The sequence below is a fragment of the Myripristis murdjan genome, chromosome 6 (genome assembly GCF_902150065.1).
Source record: "Myripristis murdjan chromosome 6, fMyrMur1.1, whole genome shotgun sequence".
Classification (NCBI taxonomy): domain Eukaryota; kingdom Metazoa; phylum Chordata; class Actinopteri; order Holocentriformes; family Holocentridae; genus Myripristis; species Myripristis murdjan.
This window is the reverse complement of record NC_043985.1, coordinates 30,570,825-30,596,411: the sequence shown is the minus strand read 5'-3', so window position 1 is coordinate 30,596,411 and position 25,587 is coordinate 30,570,825. Positions and strand designations below refer to the sequence as shown.

Genomic DNA, 25,587 nt, shown 5'->3' with positions numbered 1-25,587 from the left:
TAGAATAGAATAGAAGAGTTCTTGTCATGTTACTGCATTAGAGTGAAAAGAGAAAAGTGTACTCACTGTTCAGTCAACTTAACTTGGGTAACTGAAACACACAAACTTAAAAACAACAATAAGAAAAACAACCGTCCACTAGACAAAAAAAAAGAAAAGAAAAGAAAAGAAAAAAAAAAAACACAACAGAAAAATACATTTTTGAAGAGAATGTACCCGCAGAGCCACAAAAATTCTGTTTGTAGCCCAAGAGTTTTACCAGGAGAGCCGACGAGCCCCGTGACCTTTGACCAAGCCTGGAGGTCAAACCCAGAGGTTACGAGGGGTCACGCCAGGAAGCACAAAGCGCTCACAGTCTTCACACACACACACACACGGACACACCAACACACACACACACACAACTTCTCTTTTCCCAAAAGTCACTCTTTCATCAGTAGCATGTAGGAGAGGGGGCCAAAAGAGATGGAAGCAGAGAACAGGATAGGCAGTGTGTGTGTGTGTGTGTGTGTGTGTGTCGGAGAGGGAGGGAGAGAGGGCGGCCCAATAAATATATTATGCATCAGCCAGGTGTGCTGAGGGGCGCTGCTAATTGCCCCCACCACTAATGTTTAATGTACAGAACGGGAGGGAAGGAGGGAGGGAGGGAGGGAGAGAAGGAGGGAAGGAGGGGTGAAGGGGAAGAGATGCAGGAAACCGGAGGAGAGGAAGGGCAGGAGGGAAGGAGGAAAAAGGGGGCTGAGTGAGGGCAGAGGGAAAGGACCAGCGGGGAGGGACAAGGAGGGAGAGCGAGGTGGAGAGGAGGAGGTGAGGAGGGAGGAGAGGAGGATGAAGGGAAGGAAAAAAGAGACTTCAGCTTGTCCCGAACTTCTGCTCCACGTTCTGACGTTCTGACGATGAGACGGACAAACTCCACACGAGAGCGAGTAAATCCGATTCGGCCTTTGAAAGAGAAAAGGAATCGAGCGACTTTTCTGCTATTTACACCTCAAACAATAAATCAGACGCATAAAAAAACGGGACCGGTTCAAAAGCTGAAGAGAACAATCGGGGACGTTTTTCCTTCAAGTAAAAAAATGATCAAAAATTACAAGCGGCAGCAGCAAAATATAACATCAGCAATTTGCTCCTCGAGGCACCAAACTACATGAGCAGCCATGTTCACAGTTTCATATGTAAATATCGATTTCAGATTTCGATTAGGGCTTGCTCTTTCCAGCAGAACATGAACGTTTCCATACTCCTGTTGGCTCGATCCAGTATCACACTGCTGTGAAATGAAATCTTTTATCATGTATATTCAGTGGGACACCCGGTGAAATGGATAAATTTTCAGCTTTAAAAAAAAAAAATATATGAAAAAGAGCAAAACGTGACAAAGAAAGGACAATAAAGAGAAGGTTGTGATGCAGCAGAGGGTTTATCTAAATGAACAGGCCAAACACCCAAAACGAGACAAACACACACTGGAGGCAAAACGCTGTAACACAAGTGTAACCTCGCCATCTCACACACACACACACACACACACACACACACACACAGGAAACTTAGAAGGGTCCATGTCCTCTGGGACTGACTAGTGGTGGGGGATACAGACTTGGCAGGCTACATGTTCAGTGTGTGTGTGTGTGTGTGTGTGTGTGTGTGCATGTGTGTGTGTGTGTGTTCTTGCATGTGTGTGCAGTCACACCAGCATCATCTTTCTCTTCTTAAAAGCTGAGTCTCAGAGCATGCTCAGAGCTCAGCTGGACTGAGTGACTGTGAGCGTGTGTGTGTGTGTGTATGCGTGTGTGTGTGTGTGTGTGTGTGTGTATCTCCAGAGTGGTGGGTGCGTGTTAAGGTCCAGTGAGTTTCTAGCTGATAAACGAGGCTAGCTAAGCCGCTACAATGGCACAGTCCTGGCCCATGACACCCTGTTCACACACACACACACACACACACACACACACATACATACACCAGGCATGGCCACTGATAAGGAGTTGTCGCTGGCATACACACACCTCGCCAGGGGAGCTCACCCTTTCTGGGCACACAGATGAGTTTACACACACACACACACACACACACCACACACACACCACACACACGACGCTCCCTCATCCATCAGTTCAGACGTGACCAAATAAAATGTATTATCAACTCAAACCGCTGCATCATGGATTACCAACCCTACTTTTTTTTTTTAACTGGGGGTTTTTACTCGTGTATCAGACTGCAGCAACACGGAGCAACGAAAACACACACACACACACCGGTGGGACTCACTGGAGTGTCTTACACAAGGAAAGATACGAGACGCGATGAATATTTGAAACATTCCTTCAAGTGGTCAGAAAAGAGTTCAGCAGCCAAGGACAACAGCCCGTTCCCGTTCCCATTCCCCTCTCCGCTCTCGTCGGGAGCCGAGCCGTTTTCGGGGAGCGCAGTAAATCGGTTCTAATTGAGCGCAGGCCGACGTGAGTCCCATTACATGCGAGGCCTTGTACTGCTGGGCTCCACCAATCACCAATTACGCCGGCTTGTTCTGTCCCATTAAAAACACAAGTACAAAAAAAAACTCAAATCCACCCCCCCTGCCGAGGAGTCAATGGAATTTCTAACAAAGCTCTCTGAAAAAGCCATTTAATGGTTCAGCAAGCCTTAATGCAAAGCCAATACGAGCTTTTACAGGGGTAACTCAACGTGGCTCCGCACAAACTGATTTCAATGTTGTGGAGAAAAACACTATTTATAGCTGCTCGACAAAACCGAAATGCTGGGGCTGTGGATTTTCTGCTAATAATGATCAAAAGAAAAAAGGCAAATCTAAAGCGATTGCCAACACTTACACAGTCAAGCTATACCTACTAAAATACACAAACACACACACATACAGAGCACACACACACACTCGAAGGAAGCCAAGCCACATGTGTAGTGGCTCTGAGGTTTATAAGAGCCAGTTGCCCTATGAAAGTCTCTGCGCTCTGCCAAAGGGTGACAATAAAACTATTCTAATGGCAAAGCCAGATGGAGAGAGAGAGAGAGAGAGAGAGAGAGAGAGGCAGAGAGAGTGAGACAGGCGAGGGAGAGACAGGAAAGAGAAAGAGAGGGAGAGAGAGAGAGTTAGGATTAACTGTACTACATACATACAATGTGGAGACACAGAGTGCACAATCTCTCACACAGATGTGCACACCAGGGATGCACCAATACTAATACTGTAATCAGATATTGGGAAAATACCAAAAAAAAAAAAAAAAAAAAATCAATGCAGAGGAATTACTTCTCATCAAGTTCAAGGGGAATCAACATCAAGGGGTGCCAGAATTGTGACACCCAACAGTTTAATAATAACAATAATAATAAAGGTTATTACACCTTGGACCGAAACATAACCTAAACCTTTCAAACAGCTGAAAATGTTGACACATATCCTGAGTGCAGGCTATATCTCATTAGATGTGGAGAAAATAATGGAAACACAACATGAAAAGGACTGCCTTCGAGGTAACTTCATTACAAACTGACAACCGAATTGCGGTGTGTGTCAGTTTGAAAACAGGTTGGACATTCCCTTTAAATTGTAAATATTCAAGGGAACATGAGATACCAGAAACCGCAGGTGCATCAGTCACAAAAACTGCTAAACTGTTTGACACGGGAAGGAGAACACTCTTCAAAATCAAGACGCGTCGGACACCGGCAAACTGCAACAGGTTGAAATTTGAGAGTCGCAGACAGGAGCTGATGGTCACCTCAAAAATGAGTTGTTGGTCAATATCAGGGACAATAAATCGAAAATGCAATATACTGTGATACTTCCTCTTGTATCGATATTTGACTTTTCAACTTAATTTGCACGGATGCACGTTGGAGTTCCTATGAGGCGTATCTGTTCCCTGCCTTTAGGTGCTTCTGCCATCGACATGTTGCAGTCGCTGTGCATTTTAAAACACTGAAAAACATGATTCCTGCTTACTGACAAATTATGTTGCCTCTTCTTTTTCTTCAGTTACACAAATTATGATGAATCGATCTCCGAGATGGCGCAACGGATAGTCGCCTTGGTTTTTTCCTTCCTGCAGGTGCTCGCTTCTGATAAAATAATCCCATAAAACGATGCTCCAAGTTGATAAAGTCACCATGCACACAGCTCTTTTGATTCAGGAGGTTTCATGAACGCCAGGATGACGTTAAAAACCAAATCATGTTGACATTTCTGAACATTGGTGTAAAGTGGATGTCCACCTCCTTCATCCCTCAAAGGAGTGGAGGCCCTCTTTTGGTCCAGTCCAATTCAGCAAAACCAGGATTATTGTTCTGGTGGTTTCCATCAGCCCGGGTCTCGGGACTCATGTTTGAAGTGCCCACAACACAGACTCGTGTTTTTGCTGTGTTTTTAGTGAGCACACACGGTGAGTGCATAATCAGTCATTTTATAACGCGCAGTCTTAATTGACTCGAACGTCTAGAAGGACATTGCGTGCCCGTTGTGGCTCTGGAGCCGTGATGTAGCACGGGAACATGTTGCTGTGCGTCGCAGCTGACATGCAGCCAGTTCATCTGGTGCTGCTGCTGCTTGCATGAGTGACGCATGCAAACGCACTGTTTTGGACACGTAGGTGCATCATCTCTTCCTCTGCTGTGCCAAAATCATAATAATAAACGCCTAAATAATCACCACGAGGGAAAGCGGAAGCTGTTCTGGAGGGTGAGGATGACACCTTGCGCCTTATTGCATGCTTGATAACTCGCATCTTGTCAAGCTCGGAGTTTCTGTGTGCGAAATAAATCAGAATGATGCAGACCACAGATAGCAGTCATTAATGCAAACAGCAGCGACACGCAGTACGGCGGCCAGGTGGAGACACGCGAGCAGTTCTCAATTATTCAACTGAAATCTGCTGATGTGACAATGTGCACACAGACTGGTGGAAGGCAAAGTAAAACAAGGGGAATAAATAGTGGGGAAGAGGAGAGATGCAGGTGGAGAGAGAGAGAGAGAGAGAGAGAGAGGAGGAGATCGAGTGGAAATGATGCCATTAGCCTGGAAGATCTCAGCTCAGTGCTCTCCAGACAGCAAACGCAGCCCACCTCTCTCTCTCTCTTTCTCTCTCTCTCTCTCTCTCTCTGTCGGTCAAAGGGCTCATTTGGTCCCATTGACTCTAAACAACACTCTAAACGAACCAAATAAACGTTGAAAAGCAAGCACTCCCACTCTTTCTCTCTTTTTCTTTCGCCCTCTCCCTTCCTCCCTCCCCTCTTCCGTCTCACTCCCTGTCATGTGCACTAAACTCCCGCTTAATGTCCTGCAAATGAAGCGGATTTATTAATGTGTAATTAAGTAATAATCATCACTACATAATGCATGAGAGACTCAAGGGGCCAAGAGCTGAGAGAGAGACAGAGAGAGGGAGAGACAGCGACAGAGAGTGAAAGAGAGAAAGAGAGAGAGAGAGAGAGAGGGAGAGAGAGAGAGAGGCTGCCGGAGCGGACAGAGAAGAAGAGCTTTACTGCCTCGCCTCGCTAAAGACACACATTAAAAACGGATTAATCCGCTGAAATAATATTTTGATAAGAGGGAAGCCGCGCTCTCATTTTTTTTTTCCCCCCCCTCCGTCTCTCCCCTCCTCTTCCCTCAACCCGGGTTACACAGCCCATCATCGCACCATTAGCCCGAGTTCAATTAACTGACTGCAATTAGTCAAGTCCTCCCACTGTTAACGAGGTCTAATCAGTGTAAAGGCAGCTCTGGTCAAGTAAATCCATCACAGGAACCTGCTGATGATGCTGCAAAAAGAAAGAGCACTAATGCGATAATACTGTTTGTAATTGTTATTTTTATCACACATTTCTATTTAGCACATCATTTGGTACAACGGGTAAACATCTATAAAACTGGGGAAGGTGATTCGGACATTATGTCATATAAATATTACATAAATACACACATAACGAAAATACTGTCACAATCACTAGTCACTAGTATCACTGATATTCATTTTGCCCTTCTAAAGCAGGATGCAAATTTTAATTTTAGTATTGCAAATTAATAAAAAGTACATTCCTAACAGTAAGAGTACAGTATTGTTGTGAACATTTGTCGTGTTGTGTGTGTGTGTGTGTGTGTGTCCACGGCTAATCTCCATCAGCCTAAACTTTTCCGTGCCCAGTCATGGCTGTATGATGAAAAACCTCTCGTGGTTGCGGTGATTCAAAACTTCGCAAAACATTTTTTTTTTTTTTTTTTTTTTTTTTTGCTGCTTCCGCTCTCTCTCTTCATTTACCGTCTAGCTCGCTCGACCACCGCTGTTCTGTGTCTACTGGGTTGCTACTCCGCTCCCTCACTTCATTCACTGTCCAGCTTTCTTTTTCTATCTTTTTTTTTTTTTTTCAGAAAAAAAGTCCAGGAAGAGCGATGTAGGTTTTTTTTGATGAGTTTACACACTGCTGATAAATAAAGTCAACAGAACACAAAGAAAACACACACACACACACACACAGCAAAAACCACAGTTAGAGCAGTGAGTTAAAAGAGGTTCAACAGCCTGATGCTTCACAAATGCATAAAAATGTGTTGAGCAGCCATCACCGATCCTTTGCCAGATAAAACATCATTATCACAACATTTATTAACTCCTCTGAGCATTTCTTCTCACATGGAGCGGTTCTCTAAAATTATTTGACTTGCAGTGTTTGACGTTGCCTTCGAAAGCACCATAACAACTCATCATACTTCTAAAACTAATAAAAACAAATAAAACAAAATGGACCTTGATGCAAAAGTGTTTTGGACTGATAGTTTGATGCTTTCATTAATTTATTTAAATGTAATTCCTTAATTCAGTAAAGCAAGAGTGCATAGAATAAACTGAAAAGTTATGTACATAAAATGACCATAATATATGGTAATACGCCCCCTAAATGTCTCATCTTGCGACCCGTGTACCGGAGACACTGAAGCCGGCATGACGGCTGATTTAACTTTCAACAACAGCTCTCGACAAAAAGATGCACGGTCGCACGGTGGCTGCTTTTACACTTTATCAGAGATGAGCGGGATGTGTTCTGTCACGCCCACCATAACAGGAGCAGTTGGATTTTTTTTTCAGATCAGCTGAAAACATGACAGGTTAGGCAAAACAACATCAGGCTCCTTGTAAACTTACCAGTCCCATTTGTTTGCACTCCAATATGCTAATAGTAAAAAGGCAAATCTCTTGCCAAGAGCTGGCTGCCATCTGAACGTCTGCGGCGTGGAGATGAGGTGTGATATAAATGACAATGTTTTCTAACTGCGCCTGCCAATCTCTCCTCTCTTCCTTCCATGTTTGCTGTTGTTGGCTGCTTATCACTGGCTGAGGGAGGCGCCGAACTTCCCTTTGGCAAGAAACACCCAATCACAATGCACAACATCCTCCGCGGTGTCTGCGATGTGACAAAAACTCCAGCCACTGCAATAAATACGCCCGGTGACACCTTTTGCTTGTGCCATATTTCGTCAATTGACAGAAGTCTAGAGCAAGCAAGTTTAAATTAGCCTTTAAGCTGTTGGATTAGTGTGATATTGATGCAGAGACTTGGGTGGAAGGTTGGCTGAAGTAAAAAAAAATTATGAATGGAACTTGTGAATGGGCTGTAGGCTCCTGTATGGCCACGTCCGCGGCCTGTTGACGGTGTAAGATGTGAGATAAGTGAGACGTCAGCCCTGTTATGAACCTCACATTATCAGAAACCCGGTCGTTTCCGGCGGCCCGGGGCAAGAGCCCGCTCAAGTCGGTTTAAAGCTAAAGCAATGGGCGGCTGAGGCAGGACTTTGTGCTGTTGTGTTGTTGTGCTGGCACGCCTGGCTGGCCGGTAAGTCAGTAAGCCAGCCAGCCAGTCAGAGTTGGGTGAGCAGGTGAAAGACAGAGGAACATGAAAACACAGATAATCCCCCAGCGATGCTCACCTCGTCCTGGCCTCCCTCCCTCCCCTCTGCCCACTCGCCTGCTGCGTGCCAGTCCGCTGCCCTAACCGCCTCGCCTCGCCTCTCCTCGCTCTACCCTTTACCCTCCTCCCCTCTTTCTCCTTCTCCATCTCTATCTCCCTCTCCTCCCGCCCCCCACCTCTCCTTCTTCCCCCCAATGCCGGGTCTTGCCAAGCTGTCAGTGGGGCAAGGTGTGAAGGGGAGATAGCAACACACGTGCACACACACACACAAACAAAATACGTGGTAGTTATGCAAGCTAGACTAGGCTATCTGGGACTGTGGTACCTTTGGTGCACACACGAACACACACACACACTCTCTCACACACACACACACACAGAGAGAGAGAGAGAGAGAGAGAGAGAGAGGTAGTCGTTCACTTCAGCTTTTCTCCGCTCTGCTTCGCTTGGCTGCCTGACTAAAGCTAAGCTCTGGTTATCCAGGCTGCTGAGACCAGGCCGCCTTGCTGACACACACTCGTACACACACACACACACACACACACACACACAAAAGCATACACATACGCGGTGTGTGCAGACATACACATGGCATGCATGCCCATAATGCAAACACAAATACAAGAAGGCAGATTTTACAAGCATAACATGGACATACACCCTGACAGAGCGGCGGCAGACAGATCCACTGGTCCACAGCTACTGGTGTGTTCTGGGATACAATGAACTGAGCGCCCACCAAACCACATTCGCCCACATCTACTTTGTATTGTGTTTTAAATGGAAATCTGACACACAAACGTACCACTATCCACTGACATGCTCAATCATTTGCCGTCAACAGCTTTCTCAAATACAATGGGAATGGCAGCGGGGAGTTTAAAGTCCCCCTCCAGTCATATATTATAAAAAGAATCTCTGTTCATCAACTGCTTTTCCATGAAAGAAAACATCATTTGTGGCTTCAATGTAACTCTAAACTCTGCCCTCATTAAAAATGACCAAATCTATACAAATAGTCCCCGCCCACCCCCCTGCCTGCTGGCACACCGGCCCGTGACCAGAGCTCTGTTCACACAACCAGGAAGTCCGGTCCCACCACAGTCCTGAATATTTTGCCATAATTGAAAGTCTAACCATAAAAAAAAATAAAAATCAGCCAATCTCTTAGTTACATAAATATTGTTCATGAGAAGCAGACATTTTGGGCTCGTCTTGTTGATCTTTTGAAAATAAAACCCTCACGTGGGAGAACTCTGTGTTCACAGAACGGTGAAGTCCCGTCTTGCAACACTCAAGAAATTGTGCTGTATTACATAACCTAACCATGAAAACAAATACTTCTTTTCAGTGAATCTGTTAGCTACACTAATATTGTTCATGTGAAGCAGCCATTTCAAGTTGGTCTTGTTTTTTTGAAAACAAAACACGACCAGCAGTCCAGCAGCAGCTGAGCTGCGACTAATGATATGCAAAGCAGCGTCCTGTCAGCTGACGGGATTGGCTGTCGGATTTGTGACGTACCAAATAAATCTGGCTGGTCTGGGATCTTTCTGAATCTGAGATTTAAGGGGCATCCAGACACACCTCCAGCTTCAGCACAGGAGTGTGAAAACACCTCTCTAGTGACAAATTTTACACAGATACAAGTCAGCGGAGTCAAGGTCAGACATTTTAGGAGACAGAAACATAAGAAAAACACATTTTTGAGTGGTGGACTTTACCTGTGTTGCATTAACAGAGAGCCCCTGTGTAACCATGACTCTCTCTGAGCAATTTAGGACATAACCGGTGGAATTTTTCACACAGATATGACCTGGAAAAAACACTAAGGCACCCAGAAGACGTTCTCCACAGTTTGAAGGCCATTTCATTTATGATCACAACGCAAGTAAACATCACCGTTACCAATCAACCAATCTGCAGAATAAGACATCTTGCCACTTTGCAGGCATTTCCCTGAGAGCACGGTGCCTGGTGAAGAACGACGGTGGTGTCAAGTGGCAAAGATCGTTAAGTCTGATTTTTCAACATGACCGTCAAATGTACGAGGGAGCCTTAAGGATTCTTTGCAGATTCAGTCAAAGTAACAGGGAATGCTGCTGCTGGAGCTTGTTATATTTCGGGCCGTTCTCTTTCAGTGCCCCTCAAATTACCCCTTGACAAGGACACAATGCCCATTCAATGCCTTTCATGTCGTTATCGGCTGCAAAGGGTTTTTCTATTGACAGCACCGGCGAGGAGATTGTTCAGTGCCATGTGAAATTCTTTGCTCTCGTAAATAAAGATGAACCATGTTTCTGCCCTTAAAACTCAAACCTCTAACCGTCGATTCCTATAAGAAAGTGGGACCTGGGCTGTGACATCGCACACATATGTAGATATATATGTACACACACACAAGTACACACACACACACACACATGCTCTGATCCTAATCACATTTTCCTCTCCACAACAACGCTGTTGGCCTGTGCTGTATACTGATAATGTGGTCTGGATTCAGCTCTGGCTATCACTCTTAGGACAAATTAATTATCCGCAACTTGTGAGAATCCAGGTTTTCCCCGTGCACACACACACACACACACTCACACACACACACACACACACCTCCACCACATCTAACATGCCTAACACAAACATTCCCCAAACTGACACAACATTTACTGCCAGTGCTCCTTGAGTAGCGCGTCCACGGGCTTTTCCATTAATGACAATGAATCCCCACGGCAGCTCGCAAGACACAAGCTTAACCTCAGAACCTGTGGGAGAAGCTGAAATCATCCTGTGAAAATCACACCGCTTATCAAACTAATCTCCCAGTTTGAACCATTATCAGAGAGCTGTGTGTCTCCCAGCTAGTCACAAAGAGGGAAAGCCTACAGTACACGGTGCAGGAAATGGGGGAGGGGGTGGCGATGGTTGTGAGGACCACATGGTCAGCACGTCTCGTTGCCCATCTGGGTCCCATAAAGGAAACATGGGGGCCAAGGCCACCACATGCCCACATGCATGATGCCCGTTCAGCCATGCAATGCAATGAATACCTTTTTATGATAAAGTGGGAACGGACATCTTCTCCAGTAAGGATCATACATTTTCCATGTGAGAATTCTGATAAAAATATACAATAAATCAAGTTCTCTCATTTATTTATTTGAGAAAATGACTCCTCCATTCCTGAAATGGGACACACGCATGCTTAACCCTGCAGTGCAAGTGTCTTGCTAAGGTAGAGAAGGAGGACCAGGACATCCTCAGACCAGAATGTGGTGCATTTAGAAATAAAGGAAAATGTCAAACACAAATTAATGTCAAGCAAAACGCACGCATGTTCATGCACTGCCAGCAGCTCCCTTTGGGTACGGATCATTATAAATTCTAGAGAGAAAAGCCGGACTATAAAAGTTATAAAAAAAAATGTTCAGTTTAAATTTCTTTTTCTTTTTTTTTTTTTGTAAAAGTAAGATTGAATATGCTTCTTTTTTTTTTTAAACAACATAACTTGCATGGGGTCAAACAGTCCATTTCCTCTAGGCAGTTTATGACAACTGCATTCATCAAGACCTGGGAATTATCTAGCATTGCTGGGGCTCATTATTATGGTTACAAGTTGGAGGGGAATGGATTCATTAATGCATAAAGCACAACCCATGCACTGTCAGAAAAAGATACCCTACCCCTACCCCTAACAGTGTGCTGGCTAATTGAAAATAATCCGTGGACCAGTGGACAGGACTACTTTTAGTTTCTCATTTTTGCATCTTTTTTCCGTCAGAGTGATGACCAATTACAAATCAGCAGACAGATACAATTCATCTGTACCTTTTCTAAATATAGACATATTTAAACATTTATTTCCCTATTTTTTCTGACAGTGATTGGGGTGATTAATTGCAATTAATTAAGAGGACCAACACACAGTAAAACTGAGCTAGCATGGCTTCCTAATTAGTAAAGGCATAAGAGAGATCATTCTCACTTGATTGTGTTTTAACTAAAAACTAAACACTGCCTGCCTTGGGTAACCCTATCTAATAAAATTAAATAAAATTAAATAAAATTTCTCACAAGGCGCCGGAGTGAGCAATGAAATCTAATTGGTCATGTTAGCTGCTTTTTCCCCCACTCCTGAGTTGTGAGTCTCCCGGCGGTCTGTGCGTTTCACCGGAGCTACTAAATAAACAGCGTCTTACCTTTAACGGAGCGCGGTTTGGCCTGTTTTCGCCTCGACATCTCTGCGTCTCAGCTGTTGTGGTTGTTGTTTCCCCTTTCTTTCTTTCTTTCTTTCTTTCTTCTTCTTTTTTTTTTTAATCTATTCTCTAATTGTTTTTGCTCCGTTCCGTGTTTTCAGCTAACCATACAGGCGGACACTGTTGGGCTTATCTTTCCTCCTCCTCCTCCTCCACTTCGCCGCCTGTCTCTTCGCCTGTTGCAATGCGGCAGCTCGAGTCTTTAGTCCAGCGACAACTACAACCGAGCGGCACCGGGAGAGAGAGAGAGAGAGAGAGGCGCCGGCCGGAGGCGACGCGCGGATCCTCGGAGCGCAAAATAAACTCCAGCGGGGTCGCTTGGACTCGGGCAACCTGTAGAATTAACGGAACAACTTCCCGTTTTGTGTCCTCCTCCTCCTCCTCCTTCTTCGTCTTCGTTAGGAGCGTGCCGCCGTGACGGTAACAGCCTCTCTCCTGTGTGTGTGTGTGTGTGTGTGTACGTGTGTGTGAGTGTGTGTGTGTGTGTGTGTGTTGTGTTTTTTTTTTTTTTTTTTGGTTCCTTGACGTTTCCTCCCCGGCACACAGACTCCGCCGTCAGTCCGTCCGTCCGTCAGCTCCAGCGACCGGCGGACCGGGCTGCGCGGAAACACCTGAACACCTGAGCGGCTCCGGCGCGGTGATCAGAGAGGAAAGTGACAGCAGCAGCGGCGGCGGCGGCAGCGGCGGCGGCGGCAGTGAGCTCCGTTTTGGTTTCCGAGCGCTACGATGGTGCGTGACGGTCCCGGTGAGGAGAGGAGAGGAGAAGCGAGGAGGCGACGGAGAGATTCTTTTTGGAAACGGGCTTGAAAATGTGGCTTCTTCCTCCCCGCCGTGCGCTCCTCGCGTCTTCGTCGGGGCTTTTTCTTGTTTTTGTTGTTGTTGTTGTTGTTGTTGGAGCAGTTTATCGCAACTATTTCAGTCAGGGTCTGTTTTTTTCTTTCTTTCTTCCCCCCTCCAGGAAAACAGCACCGACCCGACCCGACCGGACCAGCCTCCCGTGCTCCGTCCCGCTATTCTACACTAGGCAGTGGTGGCGGTGGTCTGGTGGCATGGGCATTGCGATCTTCCCCCTGCATCTCCACCCCGAGGGGGAACACTGTTTTTACTACCCCCCGATTTCTTTGTTTTTGTTAATATTTCCCAATGCGGTGTTAATATCAGCCTGATATTTCTCCTAGTCTAACCCTTCGCTAGCCTCTGTCTCCCTGCTTTTTCTTTGTCCTGACTCTGGCTACCAGTCTCCCTCCTCCTCCTCCTCCTCCTCTGCTTGCCTCTGCTGGCGGGGCTGCGGCGCAGACACACATAATAAAGCCAAGGCAGGCAGTGCTTGGCTGGAAATGTAGCCGCGTCCCAGCAGGGGGATGTGAGAGAAGGGTCCCGGCGGGGGAGCGCTCTGATCCCGCAGGGAGCAGCTCGGCACAGCCCGGGTTGGCTGAGGCAGAGAGGCAGGAGAGAGGCAGGCAGGGCTGACAGAGAGAGAGAGAGAGAGAGAGAGAGAGAGAGTGAGAGAGGCAAAGAGAGAGAGAGAGAGAGAGAATGAAGGGAGAGAGTTAGGCAACAGCGCCCAGCTGTGGCCGACTGGCGCAACTACAACTGGGACTGGGAGAATACAGATGGAAGAGGACAGAGAGAAAATGTGGAGTTGGATTGAAGTGGGATGAGCAGGAGTTATAGCTGTGAAGTTAAAGGTGCAGTAAGTGTGGGGATTTACTGCCCCATAGCTCAGATTGACCATGATAAGCCTAAATATCTGTGGGATGTGGTAGGATTCCTGGTTAGTCCCAGAGGCTCAATGGAAATGTTTACACGGATGAAATATCCTGACTATTGTCTGGAGTCTAAATGAGACCATACTCCAACTAAGCTGGTTACACTGCGTGCTTATACAACAGTTTTGTTCACAATCCTGTTTAGATGCAGTGGAGCTGAGCAGATTTAGCATCGCGCCACGTCAGTCGCCCACCCCGTGACGTGCCAGAGCTGCGTCACACGTCCCACTTTCTCTCCAACGTCGTGTTGTGTTGCTGCCGTGGTTTACCCTCGTGGCTGTTCACTTGCAAATCTTGCAAAACGTTGTGCTTCGAGCCATTCTTTTTACAGCTGTACATGTCAAGAGTGGATCCAGCGTGTTGCAGCCTCTACAGCAGGCCTCCTCGGTGCAGTTAGTCGACCGGATATCCTTCACGCTGCTGTGAACAACTTTGAAATAGTTTGCATCAGCATGCATCGTCGACCAGTTGGATTGCCCTATGTGTTGCAAACTGCAGAAAGTTATAGTGTGATTAAGATGTATACATGGCTAAAACACCCTTCAACAACCTGACTATAATTAGAATACTCCAAGTATTACATCTTAATCCAATTATAACCTTATTCAGTTTAAAAGGCTGTTTACATGGACATTTCTTACTCTGAGTATTCACTTAATCAAGTTGAATCAGAATATTGCAGTCCATGTAAACATAGCCAGTGATTACTTCAACCAGCCAGTACTCTACTGGTGAACCTGCACAGGTGTAGCTGCTTAGCAGTAACGATAGATCCGTCTATACGTGAGTGAGCAACGTCACAAAATATTTCGCTCTCAAACAACAGAAACAACTGCAAAGGCACCATTTTTTTTCTTGCAATATGTTGTCATTAACTGTTTATGTTGGATTTCTGTTATAACTGGCTTGTTTGGAGGGGTGGTTTTATTATTTATGTTGATTACAGCGGGGCAGGAGACCTGTCCATGTTGTTGAAATTCTGTGGTCACTAGAAGACATTGTTTAAAAGTCATGGGTCATAATATTTCCCTTTAACACTAAGCTTATTTCTATAAGTAATGGATGGCTCTGTTTCCCTTTAAAGCATGGGTGGGACCATGTGTGTCTCTTATCTTAGCACTGAGTCCAAAGCTGACCTCATAGTTTTTAGCGCTGCACCAGAGAGCTTAAAGATCTAATAAAAATTAATTTCAAAGTCATAAATAAAGATTCACATCAGGGGAGCCCTCGTAACTTATACTCCCAGTAACCCAAGTGCATTTGGTGATGTGCGTGTAATTTATCATGCAGACCAAATAAGTTTGCAATAACAATTAGCCATTGCGCCATTTGTCCCAGGAAATGTAAATGATAAGTTGCTTTCAAAGTTTTGCAGACAAATGATCTTAGCTGCACAGACTTTGCCAGACTTTCAGGAGGAGTACACTAAATACCCGCAAAATGAAGTTGTGAGAGTCTTGGTGATGTTGTTGCCGCTGCTGGTGCAGGCCTGTGTTTGAATCTGATGTTTTGCATAGAAAGAGGTTTTATATGTGTATGTGTGTATTTTAGCTGAGGAGCTCAGGAGAAGACTTCAGACTGGAAGTGTAATGCAGAGCTCACAGGAAACAGTGGAATGAATTCACCTCGTAACGGTCCGTTCCCTCGCTATTCAGTATTTATTTTAGGTTGGCAGGATTTGTGTGTGACGTTGGGATGGCTTGCTCGGGATGAGTTTCTGTGTTGAAATGCTCCCGGTTTCCTCAGGGTTTATTATTTCGCTCATTTGTGGCAGATTAATTTTCTTAGAACAATTTTTTGACAGGATTAGTTTAAGCCTATTCATTTTGGCTGAGCAGAACCTATCCGTGCGTAATGGACATTTTCCGCAATTTGGATCAAGAACACATGAAGAGTGTCTGAACATGCAGGCGTGAACACAGACTCTTGTGTCGGCGCTATGTACGATCAAAGGCTTAAACATCATCCCGTCTGCAGAGCCTTTTTCTCTCCTCAGAACTGCCTCTGTGCTCTCCAGGGCCCTTTTTTCTGTCACGTCTTGGGTATCTCACCCCAGGAAGAAAAGCAGAGCAGGCTTTATTTTCATTTTTTAACCTTTTTTTTCCCTCTCCAAACTTTTTTTTTTTTTTTTTTCACACCAGAGGTCACTTCCTGTCATAATAAAAATGAACCTTTTGCCTTAGAAACATAACTCTGCCACAGGACTGTGTGTATGCATGTATGTATGCATGTGTGCGGACATGTGCATGTGTGTGTCTGTGTGTGTGTGTGTGTGTGTTTGTGTCTTTTCTTCAAAGCTCCTTTATTTCCAGTAAAGAAAAGAAGGGACATGTCTGTGGACAATATGAGGCAGACAAAGAGGAAAAAATGAAAATCACTGGGTGCTTTGTTCTTCACTCTCTGCTCCTACTGAGCGCTCTCTGACCGCAGCTGAGCTTTTCCATGTCTCTCTCTCTCTCTCTCTCTCTCTCTCTCTCTCTCTCTCTCTCTCTCTCTCTCTCTCTCCCGCTCTCTCTCTCTCTGGTTGTCATGGATAACTGGGTAACGTGGAGCTCCCTGTGCTGACCAGCAGGACTGCCGCCCTCCGCAGATTGAGCCTCCCTGCCCCCCCACACCTCACCCCGGCCTCCCATGGAGAGACAGAGCGGCCTTTAAGATTGACCCCCCACTGAGGTGGTGGAAGGGGAGGAGGGAGGGCTCCTCTTGTCTCCGCACCCCTTTCCCCACCCCCGCCCCTCCGCCCCTTCGCCTCACCCTCCAACCTTCACCTCTCTCCCTCCCTGTGAAATGAGTGCACGCCAGGAGACCTGTGTGTGCGTATTTGTGTGTGTGTGTGTGAGTGTGTTGGCGTGCACGGCTCCCCCCAGTGCGTCTGCCGCTGGCATGGAGGGGCCAAAACCCGGACTCAGTGGTCGGTCCCCCCCTCACCCGCCCCGTTCCCCCCTCCCCGTCTCTGCCGGTAGATACAAAGAGAGGGGGAAAAAAAGCCCACATTACAAGCTCCTTAAGGGTCAAGGACAGGGCCGACGCTGAATAGCTTCTAAGAGTCGTATTGTTGAATCACATAGCTGGCGATTACACCCTCTGTCGTCTCCGCGCGGATTTGGCTTTTTCATGCACAGAACAAGAGAACATCGAGTCGCTGCCGCTGAATAAGTCGGCCAACAGGCTTGCGGTGGGAATTGGTACAGACAGGGCATCAATGGAATAAACAGGGGGGACAGGTGTAGAATTATGGCCTCGAAAATGGAGATTTGGCTTTTGGATTTCATACCTTAACAGCAGTCAGACATGCAGCAGCGGAGGCACTGAACCGCTCGGATTACGACCAACAAAAATGTGGCTGGTTTCCGTCGAGCCCGGGCCGATGATGTCACCAGGTTCCCGCGAAACTCTTTTCACCCAACAGCGCTTTGATGTAGACAGCCGCTCCGAATGAATAACGAGGAGTTTAGTCACCAAACATGTGCTTTGTGAGTGACACGTTCGCTCTTTATAATGTTTGGCGGCGAAACTCTCCCTTGTGCACAAACTGGATGGTGATTACTCTACTGCCGCACTTCACACTGAAATTATTTACGCAGCCGTCAGTGATGCAGCTCAGGCTTTGAACAGGATACAACCGAGCAACATGACAGGTCAAATCCCTCTTGGCTACATCTCGTTATGAGCAAGGTCTGCATGAAAATCCCATCGATCTGAGCAAAAAAAAAAAAACAACGCTTTTTTTCACCGACTCTATTTCATTAGAAATGATTGCTACATTTACACAAGGCCCTATCTCTTTGCGAGAACCCCGGTGGGAGCTTCGCTTGGCATGCACTCCGATTGTGCAAACATTTTTGAATCTCCCGAACACAGACATCAGTGTTTTGCAGCGCGGGGTGATGTACACTCGTAATGACAGGACAGTAAATCGTGAAAAGTGCAAGGTCTGAACATCCATATTAAACATGTCACACTACAAACCGAGTCCGCCGAGTGCAGAGTCAAGGTCACACGCTGCTCAGAGCTGCCTTCAGTATGAACATCCAAAAAAATTATGCACGCACACACGGTGAGAACAGTAATCTTGGTAAACCAATGTGGGATAACTGAATTCATTTATTGGATTGGTCTTTCTCTCTCTCTCACACACACACACACACACACACACACACAGATCAACAGCCTTCCTCACACTACCCTGTCCATCTCATACGTACCCAGGCCTCATATTCCTGAGGTGCTGAGGTGGTGCAGTTTGTCCTCCAGGCCCTCACAAAGCGCTCCTAAACATCGGCCCATTGTGCTGCTTGCTGCCGCCAGCGAATGGAGTTCATGTTATATTTATGTAGCCTAAAGCACATTCTCTCCCTATCTTCCTTTTTCTTTCGCTTTGTACCTCTCTGTCTCCCCCAATCTCTCTCTCCCTCCCTCTCTCTCTCTCTTTCTCTCTGTCTTCTGTTGTGCTGAACTCTCGCCAGCCCCACTTGGTCTCCCCTCTGCAGACAACAATGTTCCATCTCGCTGCTTTTGCCCTAGATATCGGCTATTTTTATAAGAAATAATTAGACACATAACTGATTTAAATACTTCAAAGCCGCGCTCTTTTGTCTCCACTTAACGTGGGCAGGGTGCACAATGCCAAAGGTGTACTGTGTGTGTGTGTGTGTGTGCGTGCGTGTGCATTTACATGCATGCGTGCAAATGTGTAATTGTGTAATTTTTCATGCAATTGGAGTTTATCTACAGTTTGGGCGTTTCTTGCATCCATGAGGCATGTTGAGCCTCTGCATTATTCTAATCTTATGTGGAATTTTAATTTAATTTAGTGCTCTCAAATGAAGCATTCATGGTGTGTGTGTGTGTGTGTGTGTGTGTGTGTGTGTGTGTGTGTGTGGGCTGCATTCATTATCTGATCCAAAGGTGAGAACCAGGGAAAACATTTAGCCTGCGGTTACATCTTCATAAATATTCCGCGCAGAGAGAGAGAGAGAGAGAGGGAAAAGATCAAAATTATTTTTAATATTTGTTTTGTGCAATTGTTAAGCCCGTTCTTATGCACAGAGTCTCGCTTGCCAACCGCAAGGTCTTTGTGGAAATATTAGTGTGTGTGTGTGTGTGTGTGTGTGTGTGTGTAGGGAGGCTGACTGCCACAGGGATCCCAGCTGTCTGAAGTCTCTGAGGAAAATAAAACATGATGGTAATGATGTTGGTATCATTTTGACACTGATTATAATGATGATGACGACAACAACGATGATGATGATGATGATGATGATGATGATGATGGTGGTAAAGATGCCATGATGATGAGTCTTATATAGATGAAGGATGTCAGCATGCTGGGTAATGGCTGTTGTAGCTGTGATCTTTATGCTGAAATGCTAGAAGTCGGCTAAATGTGGTTTCAGGGTTGCAGGTGAAAAAATGAAACCGAGAAAAGTGCAGAAAAGTTCACTTCCTTAATTTGCCTTTTCGGTTTTTATTCGGACTCTATATGCATATTCGCTACTTATTTTGGAGCTCATTGATGTATGCAAGCACGTTTATGGCTTTAACATTAAAATTCAGCACAAGGCCAAGACGAGTCGCTCTACAAAACTGAATTTTCCGGACTAAAGAGTCTAGAAAATGCAGCTTCTTTGCCTACGTTAAGACATTCTTTCTCAGTTAATTTATGAGGACAAGTCTTCTCATGTCAAAATGATCAATATTTTTTATGGGTTTTAAATAAAATATTCCAAAAGTGTGTGTCCCAGTAAAAGAGGGGCAGGGACGCTGTGCTTTCGGTGGATGCTATCAACATACACTATACACCGTAGCTCCATTCAAGACAATGCTGTGTCTGGAGAGAAAAAAGAGAAAGACATAAGCCAGACGGCTGCATAAACTATTGTTCACTAAAGAGTCTGTTGAATTCACTGGTTTCCGCGCAAAGGAATTGCGAGTCCAATGCTTTGTGTGCATGTGTTTGACAGAAAAGGAGAGAAACGCCACACATGCACACACATGCCCACACATCCAGGCTCCTGTGTGTGTATCTCCATCTCTCAGGGTCCCGCCTGCCTCACTCACAGCGAAAGCGTTGTGTAATAAGGAAAAAAAAAAAAAACAGAGGCAATGTGACAACACTCCAGCAAAAAACCAAAAAGGCTTCTCTTTCTTTCTCTCTTTCTTTCTTCCTGTTCTCCTTTCTCATCGAGTGCTTGGCTTTAACAATGCTGCGTCTCCCCCGACGAGCTCTCCCTGCAGGGAACCCACCCCCTTCCTCCTAATTTCCCTCCACCCGCAGCAGAAAAGAGCCACGTTAAAGAGCGTCATTAGTGCCAGGCCATTTTTTTGTTTTCTTATTCTCGGAAGAAAGAAAAAGTGTTATCTGTGGCGGACAAACTTAACCCAATTAAGATCTGGTGGGGCGCAGGGGCTTGGCTCAGGACTCAGCTGGGGCTGCCAGCCAGCCAGTCAGGCACCCAGCCAGCCAGGCAGCCAGGCACCCAGCCAGCCAGGCAGCCAGGCACCCAGCCAGCCAGCCAGGAAGCCAGGCAAACAATCAGACAGCCAATCAGTCAGCCAGCTTGCGATCCATCCAAGGAGCCAGCCAGGCAGCCCAGCAGCCCGCCAACCAGGCACCCAGCCAGGCAAGCAACCAGCCAACCAAGCTGCCAACCAGCCATTCAAACAACCAGTCAGCCAGATCGCCTGCCACTTAGCCGTTAAGTCATCCAACCAGGCAGCCAGCCAGCCAGCCAGGCACTCGGCCAGTAACTCACTCAGTGAGTCAGCCAGCCAGCAAAAGCCAGCAAACGGTTAACTAACCAGCCAGCAAATTAGCCTGCCAGCCAAACAGCCAACGAGAACAAGTTCAAGGCAGGGGGGAGAGGGTGACTGCGATCTGCTTTATCTTTTAAATGAAATTGATTTGATTATTTGTTTGTCCTTCAGTGAATAGAACTGATGCGGAACTGGATTCTGAACCTGTTTACATGTGACGCAGCTCACATCGGATGTGGAGACGTCCTCGGATACGCTCTCCTTGGACGGCGCTCGGAAGTTACAGGTAGGACGGACAGGTAAATGCGGCGCTCTGGTGGCCGAGTGATGGATTTTTTGGTTTTATTTGTTAAAGATACACGAGTCTTATCTGATCCCTTCAGTGTCAAATCACACGGCGTAGTTTCTCAAAATCTAGCATTTGCAATTAAGACCAGGACAAAGGAGCCCTTGTCATATGCAAATGTGGACTGAGACTGAGACATCAAGACACACAGCATGACACGCACACACACACACACACACACACACACACACACACACATACAAGCATCAGCAGCATATTTCAAAATCATCAAACCATCTTCCCCTGGTGCCACACCTCATACTGACACACACACACACGCGCGCGCACGCACACTCACACACACACACACACCCCATGAGCTGTACACAAGTGCCAGATACACACTCTAACAGCCAAACATGTTGATAATTAGAGCCTTGTTATTGGAAGGTGTTATTACAACAATTAACACCCTAATGCGCGCATTTGTGTGTGTGTGTGTGTGTGTGTGTGAGTGTGTGCATGTGTGTGTGTGTGTGTGTGTGTGTGCGGGTTGTGGGTGTATGTGGTGGTAGCAGTGGCAGTGGTGGTGGTTGTGGTTGGTGTGTGTGAGTGTGTGTGTGTTTGTGTGGGCATATGCGCAGTGAGGAGGTGTGTGCCTTCCATTAATTTTGCCATGCAGCCCTGACACCACACACACACACACACACACACACACACACACACACACTCACACTCACATGAGCGCAGCAAGGGTCCGAAATAACAACAGTTTTCCGTTTGCTAAAAGTTCCTGTGAATTCTGACACAGTGGCTGCAGGGAAAGTTGGAGTGATATAATGTGATTGATACCCGGCGGGGAGGAGAGGAGGAGGTGGGACGGGGTGGAGTCTGGGGGGGTGGAGGGGTGGAGAGGGGGAGTAAACGGAGGGAGAGGCAGAGGCTAGCAGGAGATGTAAGGAGTGTAACTGGGCAGGACAATGGAGGAGGTCAAAGAGGAGGAGGAGGAGGAGGAGGTGCAGAAGAAGGAGGTTAACACGATGAGATTTTGAGAGGACAGTTGGACGAGGAGTGGAGGGCGGAGGCGCTGGACTGATGACTGTTCAGGGACGAGGCTGGAAAAGAGGAGATTATTTACAGAGAAGGACAGAGAAGGGAAGTGGAGCACTGCTAAAAAAAAAAAAAAAAAAAAAAAACGGCAACACTTAGTCACATATTCATTGTTTAAAACTTATTTTTATTCAAACAAGGTAACAAAAAAATCATCCAGTGGGATTTTGCAGGATTTTTTCTGGTGACAATTTTAAGGCAGATCAGCCCACTAAGATCAAGGAAATGACCCTTGAGTCAAGAAAATTCTGGAAACAATTTGATTGTCACCGGCAACAAGTGGGATTATCTCATCCTACAAGCAAATTTTTGTCATCTTGTTCGAAGAAAAAACAAATTTTTGTACTGAACTGCAAGACGGAGATTTTTTGCAGTGAGGAGAAGTGAGTCGGAGAGATCCTGTGTATCGGAAATCTTTAGGTTTTATCATCCTGTTATAAAAAAAAAACTGATTGTTTGAGTAAAAATCTGCTCAAAATAGGTTTGTGCACGTAGAAGAAATAGTAGTAACTCTGGATGTAACTCTAGCTATAGAACTGAAGGTGGTTGCTGTTTGAAGGCTACGCACGCACTCATAGAACTAGAGTTATATCCTGGGTAACCACTATTTCTGTGTCGAACGTGCTCTGCCCTGTAACAGGCTCTGCTTTTCGTTCACATGTAAAGCGAAATCCATTACGGACGAGTTGGACACTGGTCTGACACCAACCAGACCAGCAGCAAACACGAGAGCAGCCCACTGGTCGAGAAGGAGGCCTTCCTCCTCCCAGTCGGTGTGAGGAGGAGGGAAGTAGCTCGCAGGCTGATGATCCTGGACCTGAACGAGGAGCCGATGCCCTGCAGCTGGGAGGACGGGCTGGGGGACAGTTCCACTAAAACCCTTATGGTCCCTTATAGGCTGTCCGACCGCCTGACTGGGCTGTGAGTGCAAAATCTTAATGTGGTAAACCAAAAAGCAAAGCCTGTTAGAGGGCAGAGCAGGCACAACAAAAATGATTAGTTATTAGTGTTTATTAGTGGTTGTAGGTTGTTTGTGATGTTGTTGCAGTGAGAGGATCTTCCACTTTCAGATTCGCTTGTTGGTTAACCTACATGTTATGTGATGAGAGCACAGATACTAAATTGTGTTTCCATTCCTCGCTCCAATGCTCCATGCTGACATTGAATAATTGTCAGCAATAGGATTGCAGGATAGTAGGATAAATAAACCTTTTTTTTTTTTTTTTTTTTACTTCTGTCGGTAGATTTGTAAATTTTGAAAATGAAATATCACTTACTCAGTACTGTAGCTGATACTTCAGGTGAAAAACACGTTTTCACATTGATTTTTAGCCGAACACAGGTTCAAATTCACTACAGAGGAGCAATCCAAAGTCCTGCAAATAAAACAAATCTCCATCTTATCGAGTTATTTATTGTTATATTTATTGTAAAAAAAATCATGTTTTTTTTTTTTTTAAACAAGTGGGAAAATCTGCAGGATGGGAGATGCACTTTCACTTGGTTGGGGATTTTTTTATGTGTGAGATTAAGTCTAAATATGTTGAAACAAGGCAGAGAAATTATTTTAAGACAATCAACATTTTAACACTGAATATCAGATTAAATTACTTGTTAAAATGGAGATTTTTTTTTTTTTTTTTTTTTTTTTTTTTTTGCAGGGTGCAAATTGTAGCATTATTTTAGTGCTGTATTTTGTGGAGCTTTATGATCACTCACCATTTAGCCAGCATTCTCATTTTCTCACATCTGTGACAAAGAAGTCACACTGGAGCTTTCCTTTAAATAATGAGACTTATGCGTGTGTCCAAGCAGATGTTTCATGCCAACACTTTAACATCTTAACATACACTATGCTGAGTGATAGTAAATAATTAACACTTTTTGCTCATTTCATGCCTTTCCCATTCTGTTTTACATCACTGTAGTTTGTTTCCCAGGGCTTTTGTCACGTTATATGTGCTATTTTCTCCTAGTCTTTTTTAAATATTTACAGATAAGCTCTGTCTAAATATTACCACATACTCAAAGTAAAGAGGAGGCTGCCATTTAAAGCCACAGTGTGTGAAATAAAGCTTAATTTGCATTCAATGTTATGAACTATATTAATAAAACCAGTGGGGTAGGGGCAGTAGTGAAATTAAAAAAAAAAAAAAAAAAAAAAAAAGGGGGCAGCACCGCTACACTGTCATGCTCCCTCCGGAGTTTTATTTATTTATTTATTTTTCTACTGCTTTTAAAATCTCATTTTTGGGGATGCTGTTGTGGAGGATTTCTGTTTTAATCCGCCAGGATAGCAGCTTAAGAGAAAACCACTAATCCAAATATAAGGAGAAAGTCCACACTGAATAGCCACAGAAAGCTAAATTAAATCATGAAATTGGGAGCATTTTTCAGTCTCACAGTCACACCCACTGACGCACACCGAGAGCACACTGCCCGACTTCATAACCATGATCTTATATAAACTAATTCGAGGCATTTTCTTTAAAAAAAAAAAAAAAAAAAAAAAAAAGTTTTCAATGATTTGTTTGTTTCCTGTTTGCATGACCGTGTAACACAGCATTATAATTTATTTTACTTCTTGGTATTTGTTTACTTGAGTCCAGTTCCTACTTTATTTTTAATATTGCGCCCTCTAGTGGGCATTAAAGTCACTGACCTGTCCGAGGTCCAGTGCAATAGAGGAGGAATTTGGCACCTCTCAGCAAAGACCCAGCCCCTCTAACCTGAACACACACACACACACACACACACACACACACACACAGATTAATCACTTTATCTCTCCTACAGACGTGCTGAAGGTAAGAAAAATAAAATATTTCAGATACTGAAGGTAAAAACTTGCTGCTGGAAGAACATCCCATTATTTTCCTACACACACACACACACACAAACACACACACACACAGTCCAATCAGAGTGTGTGTAGGCTGGTGTAATGAGGTGGAGACGGTTGTCCATTACTTCCTGAGTTGATGGGCTCCTCACAGCGGTAAAGCCACAGCTGGAGGAGAGGAGGAGGAGGAGGAGGAGGCACAAACAAGGAAAAGAACAGGTCCTCAGTGGGTGTGTGTGTGTGTGTGTGTGTGTGTGCATGTATGAGAAAGAGAGAGACAGTCTGTGTGTGTGTGTGTGTGTTTCTCTCCCTCTTTTGAACTGTTTGATGCTCACATGAGAAGTGAAGTGAAAAGACAAACAGGACATGCACGGGTGCCTCAGCTTTTACCTGTTGCCTGACAAAAACACCGACATCACAAGTGCAGCACAATCGGACACGCCGATGCTGTCGAGCACCGCAAAACCCCCACCCTGACAAGTCATTTAGTCTCATATTCAGACTTTAAATCTTGCATTTTTGTGAAATAAGTGAATAAAAAATCTGCCCGTGGGATGAGATAATCCCACTTGCTTCCAGTGCAGTCTCACTTGTGGCTGAGATTTTTTTTTTTTTTTTTTTAGCAACAAGTATAAATCTGTTGAAACA

The 25,587-nt window shown here is 45.3% G+C and overlaps 1 protein-coding gene across 3 annotated transcripts in view; it reads right to left on the bottom strand.

The window, feature by feature from the left end:
• The window catches only part of znf423 (zinc finger protein 423), a 224,593-nt gene extending 210,986 nt beyond the window's left edge, over window positions 1-13,607 (bottom strand). For all 3 annotated transcript variants that reach the window (XM_030054191.1, XM_030054194.1, XM_030054192.1), the window contains exon 1: window positions 12,120-13,607. In XM_030054191.1, coding sequence (XP_029910051.1) covers window positions 12,120-12,159 — 40 coding nt within the window. In that variant the 5' untranslated portion in view covers window positions 12,160-13,607. The remainder of the gene's footprint in view (window positions 1-12,119) is intronic.
• Window positions 13,608-25,587: the final 11,980 nt, after the last annotated feature.